Here is a 16,822-nt window from a genome sequence, read left to right on the forward strand (position 1 = left end):
TTGTTCTAGAAATACTTGTGTACAGACGGGCAAGATGAATGGGGAGTGCCAGCCATTTTGCCAGCTCGTCGGCTGTCACTGTTTAGGTCACTCGATGTCAGGGGATGTTATAAACAGGCCCTTCTTTCCAAATGCAACACTACTTGCTATTTCTAAGAGGCTACCAACGAATGGATTAGGAAATAGCAGGAAATCATAGGCAGAGTCAGTGCCTGGAAATAGCAGGAATTAGGAAATAGCAGGAAATCATAGGCAGAGTCAGTTGAAATCCTGACTCCATCCTGTGTAGGCGAGGGGCCCATTACTTAAGTGGTCAGTGCCTCAGTTTCCTTTTTTTGTAAAATGGGGCTAATAGTGGTACTGCAGGAAGGTTATGAGGACTAAATAGGTTCACGCACGGAAAAGCCTGAAGAATCGTATCTGGTAAAGCATAAACACTGAAATGTTAGCTTACGTTATTAGGAAGTCATTTCTAAAATGTAGCTCTCACTTAGTGACCAGAATGCTAACTTAAATGATTCTTAGTGAGTTGTACGATTTAAATTTTGATTATTTTTTTTCATTGAAGGTCCTAGTGGATTCATATCACTAAAATCCATAATCTGTTACATTTGTTACATTCTGTTACATTAATTGAGGCTATCAGGTGTCCAAAGAGGTCGGAGGAAAGCTTAGAGGAGCTAAACTTGCTTTTTAACCCCAGAGAGCCATGGAAAGTGAACCGAGGGCTGATCTTTGGCATTCGGGTCAGGAAAGCAGGGTCTGAACACAAGAGGAGGAAATAAATGCTTCTCTTCCAGTTGCTTGGACTGGAGACGCGTGGGTTGCTGAGAACGGGTGAGTCTCAGAAGCATCACGATTTAATGAGGACACAACAAGACACCAGAGAATCCTGTCCCTCCCGTCCTAGAAACTGCCTTCGTGCCTCAGCGTCCCCTTCTGTAAAGTGGGAGTTTCCATGCTCAGAGGGCTGCCATGGTGAGATGGGCAAAGTCTGTGACTGCCGTGGGCCAGGACCGGAGAAGACAGAAATCCAGATTTTTACATAAGAGCTCAGATCTTGACATGTTGAAAAGTAATGTTTTAAGGGTTTGGTGCGGCCCAAATAAGTCCTGTCCTTAGCTCAGACCCAGGCTTAAGGCCGCAAGTTTTCCATCTCTGAAATGAGAACAAATTGCTGGTTTTACGTGTGGCACACCAGTTTATTGAAGATCACAGGTCATTTTACTAGAATCTTTGAGTAAAATGATATCTGGTGGACTAGCTGAGATTGTTACACGATGCCTGGTTTCGGTTATTTGGGACATACCTATCGTGTGAGTCGGTACTTAATTCAGGTAATATGTTCTCCTTAGAGTGTGCAGTTGCTGCATGTAAAACTTGGCCCAGAAGCTGCAGAGTGCCGTCCCGTAAAATATTAACTTTTGCCTCTTAGGACCTATTAGTTTTTTTTTTTTAACGTTTATTTATTTATTTATTTATTAAAAAAAAATTTTTTTTTTTAAACGTTTATTTATTTCTGAGACAGAGAGAGACAGAGCATGAATGGGGGAGGGTCAGAGAAAGGGAGACACAGAATCGGAAGCAGGCTCCAGGCTCTGAGCTGTCAGCACAGAGCCCGACGCGGGGCTCGAACCCACGGACCGTGAGATCATGACCCGAGCTGAAGTCGGACGCTTAACCGACCAAGCCACCCAGGCGCCCCAACGTTTATTTATTTTTGAGAGAGAGAATGAGAGAGCGCGTGCGGGTGGGCAGGGGCGGGGGAGGGGCAGAGAGGGAGGGAGAGAGGCGCCGCCGAGCAACGTGCTGACAGCAATGAGCCCGGCGCGGGGCTCAAACTCGTGAACCGCGAGATCATGACCTGAGCTGAAATCAGGTGCTCCACTGACTGAGCCACCCAGGCGCCCCTGGGTTCTATGAATCTGATAAAGGAAACATTGCTTCTGGTTCTTCTGTTCTTTCACGTGTAAGTGGCAGTGTCATCTCCTAAAGAACGTGCGTTTTAGGGCTCGGAGTCTGGAGTGCGGGAAGCTTCGGGAACCAGAGACAGCAGAGTGTGTTGGACCGCTGGCACCCAGCCCACCGGTAGGATGTGCCTGGTATCTTCCGCGTGGGTGCAAGTCGGTGCAACTGTGAGTGGCTGTCTCCGCCGACGGCCTTGTGGTGTTTGTAGCAGATGCCCCACGTCGTGTTACTTGGAGAAGTTCTAAGGATTTGCACGTTTACCACATAGGCAGATACACATCCAGAATTACCTGTGTCCAAACAAAACGACCAGACATTCGCCTTTCCCAGCTGACGTGTGTGGCTGCTGCTGCTTTAGCCGTTAACGATTTAGCTGTAGTTTGGTCTTCCCATTTTCTGGGTAAGATTCCCAAGACACCCAGTCACAGGTTTCACCGCTTCCTGACAGTTCCCAGTCTAGAGCAGATCCTGCTTCCGTGAACCTTTGTAAAATCCAAATCTGGATTTTAGTACCCAAATCTGGATTTAGTACCCAAATCTGGAACGGGGCACCCCCCAGCCCTCCGCAGCCTGGTTCTCTGATTGCAGCAAGCCAGTAAGCCCCAGTATGGTTCTGCCGGTCTGTCCCAGTGGGCATTGAAACCTATGTAAGATCTCATGATAGTATCACGCAGGTGTTTACTTTTTGGTACTTGTGAAAATCAAAGGCAGAAGACGTAGGAAAGTTTGTAAAGGAAAGTTAATGTTACAGGCTGAATGATCCCTTTGAATAAAAGCTGTTTTACAGACCGTCTCCCTTTCAAGGTTGGGTATGTGGCGCTGCTAAGGCGTGTGGGAAAGCCGGTCGGTGTCTACGGGCAGAGGTCACGTGATTCGCTATGGCTGTTGCAGGTAGGAGGAGGGCATGACCTTCTGAAACCTAGTTAGAAGAAGCTCTTTCTAAAAGCTGTAGATTGTGCTGATTATGATCCTCAGCAGGCTTCAACCTGCCGTCCGAGTCTGGAACTGTAGACAAATTAAGATCAACAAACATTCTGAGGTCAAGTTTCATTTAATTAGAGTTTGCTGCCAAGTCATGGTTTGGAGCCCAGCCTCCGAGCCAGGTGCCTTTTGACCGTCTTCAGTCTGAGCCGCGGAGAACCCACAAGGAGGCTTTGCTTTTTCTCCGGGCCAGCTCCCTATCAGGCCAAATCCCAGGGGCTTGCCCAGGGGTAAGCTGTCTCTCTGCCTCTGGGTATAGAATGCTTTGCTGCTAATGCACGAAGGCAACACAGAGCCCATAGAAGGCAATAGAAGTGGGTTCCAGTTTGGTAGGCTTTTCCTAAAACCGAGAAAAAGGATTTCTGGTCCTTTCTCGGGGCAATTTAAAAAGAAAAATAAGCTGACTTTTAGTTTTTCAGGTCACTTTTCGAGGAAACATGCAGAGTTCTCTCTCAGGCACTGTTATCTCCCTTTGTGAGGCAAACAGGAAGCTTTCCCTTGCCAGCTTTATTATGTCATTGAATTAATAATGTTGTAAAGACTAGATCAGAAGTCAATTTGGCAGCTGTGCCTTTAGGGAAATTTTTGGAAGAGTGACCTTCCATTTTTAATAAGCATGTTATTGCATTTAGAATTAAATTACCGAGAGCCAAGCTACCCTCTTGAATTTGCTATTAGCCATTTTTTCCCTTTTATTTTTAATGAACTAGAACAAGTTGAAGCCAGTCGTTTCTAACCGTATGCAGTAAGAAAGGAACTCCTCATCTTTTACTATCAGGCCCTTTATTTTAGGCAAGTTTTCCTTCTCTAAACGTTGGGATTTTAAGTCTCCTACAAGGCATCAAGTTCTTTTTTTTTCTCAATGTGGAATGGGAAGACTTGGTACGTTACTTTTACATGTGGGTGCTTCCTCGTGCTTGAGTTTTCTTCCCTAAAGTGAAACCTACAATCTTCCTTGAAGTGATGTGATTCTGAAATTCACGCAGCAAATACACGGACCAGGGCGTCTAGTAGTGTATGCTGTAACAACAGATCTGGGGAAGAGGTTTAGCCCATCAGATACTAGAACCTAAAACATTCGTCCTTAAGGCGATACGGTGCTGGGCTGACGTAAAATTGTAGAAACCCAGAGGGTGGTTGAGAATCACTAGCTAGCAAATTTGGTCTCTTTTATTTTCAAATAATACTCCTGAGTAAGCCCTGAGAATTGCTCCTGAATGATGTCGGCGTAGAAAAATGGCAATTTGGAGCCAGAATTTAGAAACCTAAACCAAATAAAAGGGTGCTCCCGATTCACTGAACATGACAGATTCTCAGACTGTGGGAAACACAGTGAAAGAATAAAAAGATAGTGTGCTCAGGCATGAAGCCATCAACCAAATCACAGATCCAGAAATACTCCCTTATTGTCACAGGGCCTTTTTGAGAGCAGAGCCTGTCGGGTAAGTCGTCTGATTCTGGCACCTAACACTTAGTAAAAGCCCACGTTTGCTGAGGTAGCTTAATGAATGCTGTAAACGAAAACGGCAGTGCATGAACTAGCCTGTGTGGATGTGTAAGCAAATGTACAATTTTTTTTTTTTTTTTTTTTAATGTGCTGGGACAATGACATTATGGGTGCTTTTAAAGAAAAATCCCTTGACTGTATTTTCAGCAAATTGGGGCGAACGGTAAACTTACATGACTAAACCTGCTTTTTATTTTATTTTATTTATTTACTTTTAAGTTTATTTTGAGAGAGACAGTGGGGGTGGGGCAGAGTGAGAGGAGGACAGAGGATCTGAAGCAGACTCCATGCCATCAGCCCACAGCCTGACGCGGGGCTCGAACTCTTGAACTGTGAGATCATGACCTGAGCTGAAGTCAGACACTTAACTGTCTGAGCCCCCCAGATGCCCCATATACCTACTTGTTAGCCGACAGAAAGTCTTTGACCCCAGCGATAAGTATATTGCTGTATGTATTTCTCAGGTTGATGCTAACGACCCTATTATAATAACAGACATGATTCGTTGAGTGCTTACAACATGCTGGGCACGTCTAAAAGAATTATCTTTCCTTATAGCAAATGTTTGAGATGTATTGCATTTTTTAATATGTGTTAACAAGAAATCTGTAATGGTAGCTAATTCGTGTGCATACATGGGCCTGGGAGATACAGGGAGAGTTACCTTTGTATGTATGTATGATTATTTACATTCTTTTACTGGAATGTAAATGCCTGGGGGCTTAACAATATTATGAAACACAGGTTCTCTGACATAGGAGTATAACCTGGCCCCACCTATCAGATATTGACTCTAGGAACCATGTGTTTCTATCCTCTTTCTGAAAAAATCTGTCTGGGGGCTACCCCTACCTAGTTTAGGTACGATAGATAGATAGATAGATAGATAGATAGATAGATAGATATAAATATATATGTGTGTGTGTGTATATTACATATAATATATAACATAGTGTTCATTATATATATGTAATATATATTATATATAGTGTATATTATATATAACATATAATGTATGCATATAACATATAGTGTATATATATTATATGTAGTTTTTATTACATTATATATATGCTATACTTATACTATATTAAATATATAAATATTTAAATATATACTATATTAAATAAGTAAATATAGTATATAATATACTATATTAAAGTTTTTATTTAAATTCCAATCAGTTAACCGTCAGTGTAATGTTAGTTTCAGGCGTACAATATAGTGATTCAATACTTCCCTATAGTACCTGGTGCTCATCACCACAAGTATACCCCTTAATCCCCATCACCTGTTTAACCCTTCACCCCACCCACCTCCCCTCTGGTAACTATCAGTTTATTCTCTATAGTTAAGAGTCTGTTTCTTGATTTGCCTCCCTCTGTGGGTTTTTTGTTTTTGTTTTCGTTTATTGGTCTTTTGGTCCCGGTTAGGACAGATACACAATTTTTGGTTTTGACTGTAATGACTCATAGATCACTGAGTGGAACCTAAGATTTTTCTCTTGCTCATTTGCCTGTGATCTATCAATTACACATGAAATAAAGTGAAGTTTGCTTTAAGAAAAGAGTGGGGAAAATGATTAGGAACGTAAGCAGGATTAAATCCCTTTGCATAGCTCTGGAGAGACCATCTTTCCTTGTATCACTTGTGTAAAGCAAAATTTGAAAGATGTGAGATCTAGTATCTGAAACACGCATGGGGGGGGGGGCTACCTCCAGTGCTTTATTTCTAACACCCGGATGGGCATTGAAATTTGATTTAGTGCGTTCTGTTGCATTCTGTAGGGGTGATGAGTCACTTTGTTGTTTGTTTAAAGATAATTAAAAAAATAGGGCAGCAGATGTTAAAGCGAAAAGAAAGGATTAAATGCTAATTGGAATGATTGTGTGAAGCTGTGGTTTACATGCATGGCATCGGGTATTTGATGGGTGGGGAAAGCTAGGGCAAACAGTGAGGATTGTGTACTTTGAGCACTTGTTTCCAGGACACTTGAGGCCAGAGGGTAGTGGTTTACACAAGAATTCTGAGGTCAGACTGCTTGCATTTGAACCCTGGTTCTGTTGCTCCCTCGCTCTGTGACCTGGGGCCAATCATTTAAACTCCGTGCCTAGGCTTTCCTGTAAAATGGTGTTGTTAATAACACCCACCCCATAGGATTATTGTGAGGATTAAATGAGTTCAGATATGCACATTCCTTAGAAGAATGCATAGCGTATTGTAAAGACTGTGTATGTTGCTTACCGTTAACTTGCTATGGTTAATGGACAAAGGTTTACTAGGACACAGAGGAGGTTCACAGCATCAGAGGTGAAGTTATTTTGGGGTTGCATCCTTGGCAAAGTTTAGTAGGTGCCCCAAGATGGTTCCTCGTTTTTTAGAAAGAATTTATAGGCCTAGCATGTGATTGATTTAAGCCTCAGTGCTGACTGACTCTCTATGGGATCTTGATACCCTGATTAACTTCATTGTTTTCCAGCTATACCTCTTGAACTTTTTTTTTTTTTCCTTAATTTTACTGCACAGGAGAGAGGTCTTGCTAATGTTTAGGTTCTTAGGTATAAAAATAGAACATTCTTGAGATGGTCTGCGTAACTGACGAAAACCTGACTGGAAATTAACCGCTGCAGAGCCACTGCCACTGAAAGGATTATTCTGGGAAGCATGAGTTCACAATATAGAGTGAATTAGTGATTAATCTAATCTGGAAAAAAAAAAAAAATGAGCCCTTGACAACAAATAAACCTTACACATCAAGGTACTTAACATGTAGTTGTCTTTTGGCTGCAAATGCCCCCTAAAACTATCAGTGGATCTGACAAGATGCCCTTAAAAATCTTAGAGAAACCTGGGTCTGTGCTGAGGTTGTATTCTGGTGCCGTGTAATATTTGCACGTAACATCCTTTTATACTACAGAAGAAAATCCTTATACATAGATACTGGCTTTTTTCCAAGCACCCTGTCGGTGAACAGAGGGCAGCAGACCAAATACAAAGGAAAAGAGGTCATCTGAGAACTTAAACAGCAGGCAGAGAGCGAGGTGGACATTGACCTGCTTCCATTGGCTTGTGCTTTGTGCTGGGTGCTGCTAGACAGTCATCCCAGGGAATGCACACACGCATCCCAAATAGGATGTGGTGGCTCCGTTTGGCTTGCTGAAGACATCGAGGCTCAGAGGACGTAAGAATCTTGGCCGAGATCACAAGCACAGAAATGGCAGAGCCAGGATTCAAATTCAGCTCCAAGGTTGATGAAGCTCCTGAATATGTAGGCTTTAATAACATTCGACTAATGCCTCCAAAAGTTAATTTGGTGCAGATGGGACTTTTGCATCATTATTAATTCCGTTTTTTTCTCCCGCATCATTTCAGGTTCCTTATATTCATAAAATTTGGATTGAACTTTTTATTCTATTACTGAGCAAGTCGCATTTCTGAGTTTGTAGGTGGGGAGAGGTGTTCTTCAGGTCACTCGAAATGGAGTCACAAGAGTACGAGTGTCTCCATTTAACCTCATTACCTGCTGTAATATTCAAATAGCCTTGTAATCCACTTTCTTTTATTTTCACTGAAGACAGATTAGGCTACTGGCTTTTATCCCTTAATCTCCAGAGTTGCGTCCTGAATTCCCTATTTCAAGCTTGCAGACAAGTTTTTTTTTTGTTTTTCCAGGATTAGAATCTTCCTTGATCTAGACCCATTATTTAGTAATATAAAGAGATAAAGCATCTTTTCCCTCGTTATCTGGCGAAAGGACTTTATTGCAACCCACAATGTGCAGAACTAATAGTAATTTTACCTGTTTTCTAGCCCTCTGCTCAAGGTCGAAAAAACGTTTGGAGGTCTCCTTAAATGGGAATCTTCGCCCACTACAGATGATTTAAAACCTTTGTCAAACCTGTAGCTTTTAGGAATTATCCTAGCAGAACGAGGTTGGTAGGGGAGGGGGTTTAGATTCTGAAGTTTAATTAGAAATTACAGAAGTTACAAGATGAACGATTAAAATAGTAACTTACTTTCTTGCATGTTGAATGAAAGGCCTGAAACGCTGATTAGGTGGTAGGAGAGAGTATGAAATTAGATAGAATGGCGGTAGGATTTGAGATTTTATTGTCGCCTTCCTCACCCCCACCTCCAGCAGCGTGGCAGTGGGTCACGTGACTCTGCCCTCGAGGTTGGTTGGACCATGGATGCCATCGTCGGGAGGTGTCTATAGTCCTGCCTGCATGTGTTCTGACCTAGACCAAGTCAAAGTCAGACTATGCCAACAAGAATGCCTGAAGATACAAACTTTCAGTTGCAAGAGTGACTTCTGAGGATCTAACGTGCAGCGTGCGACCGTAGTTCAGATGGTGTTGTATTCTCGAAGGTGGCTGAGATCTTAAACGTTCCGAGCACCCAAAAATAAATGAAAAAGTTAACTGTGTGAGGTGTGATGGATGTGTTAGCTATCTTGATCTTGGCCAATCGCTTCACAGCGTGTATCTCTATCAAATCACGTTGTACACTTGAAACCTACACCGTCATATTTGTCCAGCTATTCCTCGGTAAAGTTGGGAGAGAATTTTACAAAAGAATGCCTTGAGAAACTGCTCACGACCGAGAGCGCAGTTGCCAGGTGGAGTTGGAGAGCCAAATAGTTGGGATCAGTTTGACTACGATGAGTCAAGTGAAGGCGAAACTGGGTGGGATCCAGTAGATCTAGAAAGGCCTCCAGAGAGAACCAGAAGCACCATCAAAGAGCTGTGAAATGTTTGTCCACATTTCCTGTTGCTGCCGCAAGTTTCTGGCTTCCTGAGGCTTGGTGTTCGTTTTCTCCTGCATATAGTGACTGTGCACCCTTTCCTTTGAGGGCGTCCGCTTCTCGGATGGTAGAGAGCCTTTCCTGTGAGGAGAAGGACGTTTAAAAAGACGTCTGCTTCGTGCACCCCGGAAGATCCGCACTTTGGTCTAGAACGTTAGAGAATTAAGAAAATAATTTCCCAAGGCATTAGAGACAAGCTAAGGCTGAGAGACGGGAAGTAGCCGGGGCGTGAGTTCCTCCAGAGCTCACGTGTCTAAGGCAATAGGCCACCACGAAGGCTGCACCCTGGAAGTCTCTGTGCTCAGCGAGGTGCATCTCTCAGGAGACAGAGCACTTTCCCTCTCGGGCCAGGGCAACTGGTTTCTGGTAAGCATTGATTTTGCAAGTTAATATCCAACTCTTCAGGACTGTGTCATTATACCTAGAAATCGTGACAGTTCACTCAAATCTTTTGAGTATTTTAGGAAACATAGGTCAGGATTGGGGCAACTTAACGATTTTTATCAGTCATAGAGATGCTGTGTGCAAACTTTGATTCCCTAGTGTATGACTTTCGTTCTGGCCTTAGCAGCACGTGTGAAATGTGGACAGGGTTCTGGGGCTCATGGGGAGGAACGCTAATGTGTTTGCACGGTGGTGCTGATCCGAATCCGTTCATGCCTCCTGTCATTCAGTCTTGAATTCCAGAAATCATGGATTTTAGAATTGTGTACAATAACCACCTTGGCTAGGTTCTTTAGTCCGGGGCTAGGTTTTTAAGCCTCATATGTTCATAAAATGTGTGACAGAGATTTTTAAGATTATTAATGGTGTTTCTGTCCTTTTCTTTTTATTGGCCGATGCGAATGGCATCAGGGGATTACAAGCCAAACTTATAAAATATCTATCCCGGCCAAGGCTGGTTTTTGCCTTTACGTTTCCAAATATTGACATGGTAGGACACAAGTCTTAAACTTAGTGGGAAGAGGCTTTTCTTGGCACATTTTAATTGTCAAATCTTAAAAACGTTGGTTTGTAAATTATTCCAGGTTAAACTTTGCTATCTGACATATTGGGGTTTATTATGGTAATTATTTGGAATTTGGGCTTAAAAGTGAGTATTTTCCCTCTTCTCGTGTGTATGTGAAACTCTCAGCCTTGTGATGACACCAAGCTTCAATATGCCAAATGAACATGAATTTTAACTTTGCTTTTAGGGAGATGAGGGCAAGGGGGTAAAACTTCCAAATGGATCTGCAACTCGATTAAGGCTTTCTGGGTAGAGGCAAGGCTGAGATGATTCTAAAACTACTTCTGGTGTCTCTTTCTGTAGAAAGACTGTTCTGTTCAGTCCGTTCGTACGAGGATTAAGCTTTGGTTGGTTGCTTTTTACTATTGGAAGAATGAAAACAAAATTAGAGGTATTTTTCTTTTTCCAGCTGACTTTTTTTTCATTGAGGGGAAATTAACCATTTTAAAGCGAATAATTCAGTAGTGTTTCGTACATTCACAGTGTTGTGCAACCATCGCCTCTGTCTAGGTTCAAATTATTTTTATCACCCAAAAATAAAACCCTGTGCTCACTAAGTATTTACTCCCCCACAATTCTCCACCCCTGGCAAACAGCAGTCTGTCTTCTGTCTCTCGTTCACTTAGTAACCAATGCTGCCTTCCTTTGTGTTCGATGTTTTCCTAGTGTACCTTTTTGATCCTATCCTTGCTTCGGTCTGAATGTTCGTGTCCCCCTTCCCCTGCTCCCCCTCACCCCTACCCCCTGCTTTCATGTATTGACATCCTAATTCGCAAGGTCATGGTATAATGAAATGGGCCTTTGGGAGGTGATTTGGTCATAAGGATGGAACCTTCATCATTGGACCCAGAAATCCTCACCCAACAATGTGTGGACACCCTGATCTTGGACTTTCAGCCTCCAGAATTGTAATACGTTTCTGTTTTTTATGAGCTACTCAGTCAGTGATATTTTGTTTTAGCAGCCTGAACAGACGAAAACACATCTCATTTCCTTTTCCGTATATATTTTTTTATTTACTTAGTGACTACTGTGGGGATTACAATCAACATAAATTTCATACAGTCCAATTTGAATTGGTGGCAATTTAAATTCAGTAGCCTAGAAAAATTGCTCCCATACAGCTCCACATCTCCTTTATATTGCTGTTGTAGCAAATTTCATCTCTGGACACTGTATGTATACCCATTAACATAGACCTATAATTATTTTGTGCATTTATCTTTTAAATGACGCAGGAAACAAAAAAGAGCTGCAAATCAAAAATACGCTACTATTGGATTTTATGTTTTATGTGTGCAGTTACCTTTAGTGGAGCTCTTTACTGTTTGGTGTTCTTTCATTTCAGCCTAAAGCACTGCTTTTTAGTATTTTTTGGGGGGCAGGTCTAGGAATGAATTCACATTTTGTTGATCTGGGCATGTCTTCATTCCCCCCGCCTTTTTTTTTTTTTTTTTTAGTTATCTCTACACCCACTATGGGGCTTGAACTCAACAACCCTGAGATCGAGTCATACTCTCTACTGACTGAGCCAGCCAGGTCCCCCTTTCCTAATTTTTTTAAATGGTAGGTTTGCCAAATACAGGATTCTTGGTCAGGTTTTTTTTTTTCTTCCAGAACTTTAAATATAGTCATTTTACTGCCTTTTGGCATCCATAGTTTCCAATGAACAATTGGCAGTTAATTTTTATTAAAGATGCCTTACGCATGACGAGTAGCTTCTCTTGTGTGGTTTTTGAGATTCTCTTTATTTTTGTCTTTGACAGTTTGATTGTAATGCTTGTTTGCATTTGTAGGTTGGATTATAGATTTATAGATTTGCATTTATAGATTTATAGGTTGATTATAGATCGCTTTAAGTCTATCCTGCTTGGAGTTTGTTGAGCTCTATGGACCATGGGATTTTTTCAGCCATTTTTTCTTCAAATATTTTTTTCTTCTCCTCTGTTCTTGTTTTCTCCTCCTAAGACCGTCATATGCAAATGCTGCTATGCTTGATGGTGTCCTACATGTCCTTCTGGCTCTGTTTATTTTTATTCATTCATTCTTTTTTCTTTCTGCTCCTTAGTCTGTATAATTTCAGTATATTTTCAGTATCGCTGAATCTTTTTCCTGCTTGTTCAAATCTCTTATTAAACCCTTCTAGTGAATTGTTAATTTTAGCTACTATACTTTTCAGCTCCAGAGTTTCCATTTGGTTTCTTATTATTACTCCTGTCTCTTTACTAACACTCTCCATTTTGTCATACATTTTCCTGATTTCCTCTGTTTCTTTGTTTCCTTTAGCATTTTGAGCATATTTAAGACGATTGAAATCTTTGTCTAGTGAATTCAGCGTTTGAGCTTCCTCAGGGTTGACTCCTTTCGATTTTATTTTTCCCTCACGAATGGGGCATTTTCTCTTGTTTCTTTGTGTGCCTTATACTTTCTTGTTGTTGGAACTGGTTATTTTAAATGTTACAATGTGATAAACGTGGAAATCGGATTCTCCGCGTGACAAGGGTTTGTGGTTGACCGTCAAGTGCTGCCGTTTGTTTAGTGAGTTTCCCAATCCATTTTTGCGAAGACTGTGTATTCTTGGTCCCGTGTCATCACTGAAGTCTCTGTCGCGTCGATGTGCGGTGACTGAAGTCTCTTCTCTGTTTTCTCACTGGTCATCCAGTAACCTTAAATGAGATTTCCTTAAATGTCTGGAGTCAAAAGGGAAATAAATGGTTTCCCTGTCTTTGAGCTGGAGCACCCCTTCAATGTGGAAGGTGGGTCATCCACAGCTCCGCTTTTGCCTCCTGTTGGCCAGCACTGACAGAACCACTAGAAGTATAAGTCTGGGCCTCGTCGGGTCTTTTCTGAGTGTGCGTCAGTCCTGGGCACATATACTACACTATAACTTTCACGGTGTATGTGGTGACCCTTCCAAGCTCTTACTCATTCCAGAAACTTCCTCCTCAGCCTTTTGCTTCCCAGGCTTTTGGGTCCGTCCACTGCTTGCCCCCTCTGCTGTCCCGTGTCCTGGGTGAGCGTGGGGAGCATATCTTTAAATCTTCCATAAAGTGCCACCATCACCTGGAAAAAGCCACTGCCCGGGAGAGCAGGGCGGGGCGAAACAAAGGTCCGCCTCTGCACCAGTCCCTCAAGGAACCACAGGATAAGTCAAAATGCACCACTGTAGTATTTTAAGAATAAGATCCATATGAGCCCCTTGGCATCAGCAAGCTGCCCTAGGAATGTCGGCCACCATGCTCTTGGCCACGGTGTGGTGCTGGGGGATGGGGGTGGGCAGGCAGGTAAGCAAAAAGGCCACAGTGGTCTGTTCATGGAATTCAGCCACGTTTGTCTTCACTAAGCACTCCCCCAGTTATTGCAGGTTTTTAAATTAAATCCCAGAGTTCCAGAATGTGATCGTGTCGGGATTTTCATCTTAATCATTGCTTCCGTGGAGGAACTGTTTCTCAGAGCACCCTAGTCCATGGTTTTCTGGGATGTAGCTTGGGACTCACTTGCTTTTTCGGTCATTTTTTTAAAACCGATCATTTTTTTAAGAGCGGTTTGTGGTTCACAGGTGAATTGGGGGAAAGGTACAGATTTCCTGTGTGTCCCCCACCCCCACACATGCAGAGCCTCTCCTACCATCACCACCACCAGAGTGGTATATTTGTTACAGTCGATAGACCCACATTGACTCATCCTCGTCCCCAAAGGCTGTAGTTGTGTCAGGGTTCTCTCTTGGTGCACATTCTGTGGCTTTGGACCAATGTGTAATGCCAGGTATCGAATAGAGTCGTTTCACTGCCCTGAAGATCCTTTGTGTTTCATCCGTTCTTCTCGCCTCCCCCAACCCCTGGTAAACGGTGATTTTTTTTTTTTTTTTTAACTGTCTCCATAGTTTTTGTTGTTTCCAGGTGTCCTATAGTTGGAATCCCACAGATTCTCCGATTGGCTTCTCTCAGGTAATACACATTTAAGATTACTCCATGTCTTTTCATGGCTGATAACTAATTTCTTTTGATCACTGAATAATATTCCTTTGTCTGGATGTATCCCAGTCTATCCATTTACTTACAGAAGGACGTCTTGGTTGCTTCCAAGTTTTAGCAGTTACGAGTGAAGCTGCTATAAACATCCAGGTGCAGGTTTCTGTGTGGACGTAAGTTTTCAACTCCATTGGGTAAATACCAGGGACTGCAATTGCTGGGTTTTATGTAAAAGTGTGTTTAGTTTTGTAAGAAACTGCCAAACTGTCTTCCAAATTGGCTGAACCGTTTTGTGTTCCTACCAGCAATAAATGAGAGTTCCTGTTGCTCTAAATCCTCACCAGCAGTTGATGTTGTCAGCATTCCAGATTTTGGCCATTCTAAGAAGTGTGGGTAATTACTTTTTGAAGGATGATAGTCCCACTTCATACAAATCTGAGTGGTAATATTTTTATCTAAACATGCTGTTATTAAAGCAGCCTTTCAGAGCCTGGGAAGCGTTTCCTGCCTGGGAGTTATTAAGTAGGCTGTTCTGTACAGCAGCCGCTTGCCCCACTGTCAAGGCCATGCAGCTGTGTGGATTGAGTCGGAGGTGAAGTGTGCTCTTTGCTTTCTCTCTCGCCGCTGGTTTCTCAGCTGATTCTCCGTCAACCTTCTCCCCGTGTCGTAGCTTCATGCCCCTTGCTCCTGCCTTCTTCGCTCCGCTGTTCAGTGTTTTGACCCATCTAATATTTTGTAAGCACTACTTTGATCTGGTGACTTTTAAAATACATTTTAATAACTTCAGAAGGAAGCTTCAACTTCTGGGACTCACCTTCAAGATGCTTTAAAAATCCAGCCTGGTCTTATTTGCCCACCAATTCCCATTGTATTTCTGTGTATTCCCGCTAAATAAAGAGCGTCACCATTTCTGGTGTAGAAACTGAGGGTGCCCCTTCTGTGGTTTCTTTTACTTCAGTTTCCCCCTTCCACACCTTTCTCTTCTTCACGTGCCCACAGTCTGCCTCTCTTTCAAAAACCTAGCCCCGATGTGAAGGCTTTGTTAAAGTTAATATCTACTTAAAAAAAATCCTTATTACTTAACCTTACTACTATTTGGTTCTTAATACTCCGGTCCCTTGTAGTATAGTTATTTTTGGAATCTGATTTCCAGATTTATCACGTTAGAACATTTAAAATGACCAGTTTTGGGGGCGCCTGGGTGGCTCAGGCGGTTGAGCATCCGACTTCGACTCAGGTCATGATCTCACCATTCATGGGTTCAAGCCCCACGTCCAGCTCTGTGCTGACAGCTCGGAGCCTGGAGTCTGCTTCGGCTTCTGTGTCTGCCTCGTCTCTCTGCCCCTCCCCTGCTCACACTCTGTCTCTGTCTCTCTGTCTCTCAAAAATCAATAAACATTAAAAAAAATTTTTTTTGAAATAACCCAGTTTTCAACAACAAATTACAAGGCACACAAAGAAACGAGAGAATGTTCCATTCATGGGGAAAAAACAAATTGAAAGACATCATTCCTGAGGAAGTTCAAACACTACACTTAGTGGATATAGACTATAATTCAATCTATGTATTCTGTCCCTTCTCTTAGACTTTCAGATGTATGAAGATGGCTAGGGTACTTGGGTGGCTCAGTCAGTTAAGTGTCTGACTCTTGATTTCGGCTCAGGTCATGATCTCACTGTTTGTGAGATCGAGCCCCACATTGGGCTCTGTGCTGACAGCACGGAGCCTGCTTGGGATTTTCTCTCTCCCTCTCCATCTCTGCCCCTTCCCCACTTACACATGCACATGCATGCTCTCTCTCTCAAATAAATAAACTTAAAAAAAAAAGACATATGAAGGTAGCATGTATTGGTTCATTTGACATTCCCTGAATTTCTTGGCATAGTGCCCTACTGTTTTAAATGTTTATTATTTGCCAAATAAAGGCATATTTGAGTTTAGCTACATAGAAAGAAACTATTTTTGTAAGAATGTTTTATCATCTTGTAGCTGTCAAACCAATATATCCGATAGTGTGATTTTAAATGGAAATAAACTTGCCGAGCCTGACTGGGAGAGCTCTTAGTTTGGTTTCCTTTGACTTCCTGAGGTAAAAACTGGTAGCACCTCTCAGTGTCTTCAAGGATGTTCCTACTGATACTTTAATTAGAAACTTCTAGATTTCCTTGCAGGCTACTTGTGTGCTTAGATGCATTATTTTATCTAAACTCTTTACCTGGAATCACAACTTGATGGTTTTCCAACTTGATTTGGGTCCCTAACACCGAAGGCTTGGACCATATGTGAAATCACGATGCTGTTCCCTTGTCTGTGTCATTCCTGAAAGTTTTTTAAACTTCATTTCTTATTCACATTTCTATCAGATGTCATGCCTTAGTCATACCCTCAGCCTCTGGAAAGAAAGCAAGGGGCAGGGTGTCCAACGGGGGACCTTGTAGGTCTTAGCCTCCGCCGTGCATGGGCATCTCCTTGGAGTTAGTATCTGCCTGGCTGACTCTCCTCTCTTTCTTTCCTTCTTTGCATGCTTTAGTCTTGTTTGAGGATTCTAGCTTGTTCCTAGAGGGGTAATACAAGATATCCA

The 16,822-nt window shown here is 42.3% G+C and overlaps 1 protein-coding gene across 13 annotated transcripts in view; it reads left to right on the forward strand.

The window, feature by feature from the left end:
* Nucleotides 1-16,822, forward strand: part of LOC122217186 (phospholipid-transporting ATPase IB) — a 609,544-nt gene that overhangs the window by 255,147 nt on the left and 337,575 nt on the right. For 12 of the 13 annotated variants that reach the window (XM_042934232.1, XM_042934582.1, XM_042934301.1 and 9 more), the window contains exon 25: nt 2,773-2,859. The exons of the other annotated variant lie outside the window; for it this stretch is intronic. In XM_042934232.1, coding sequence (XP_042790166.1) covers nt 2,773-2,859 — 87 coding nt within the window. The remainder of the gene's footprint in view (nt 1-2,772; nt 2,860-16,822) is intronic. 13 annotated transcript variants of the gene reach the window in all.

This window comes from Panthera leo, chromosome A1 (assembly GCF_018350215.1).
Source record: "Panthera leo isolate Ple1 chromosome A1, P.leo_Ple1_pat1.1, whole genome shotgun sequence".
In the NCBI taxonomy this organism is placed as follows: domain Eukaryota; kingdom Metazoa; phylum Chordata; class Mammalia; order Carnivora; family Felidae; genus Panthera; species Panthera leo.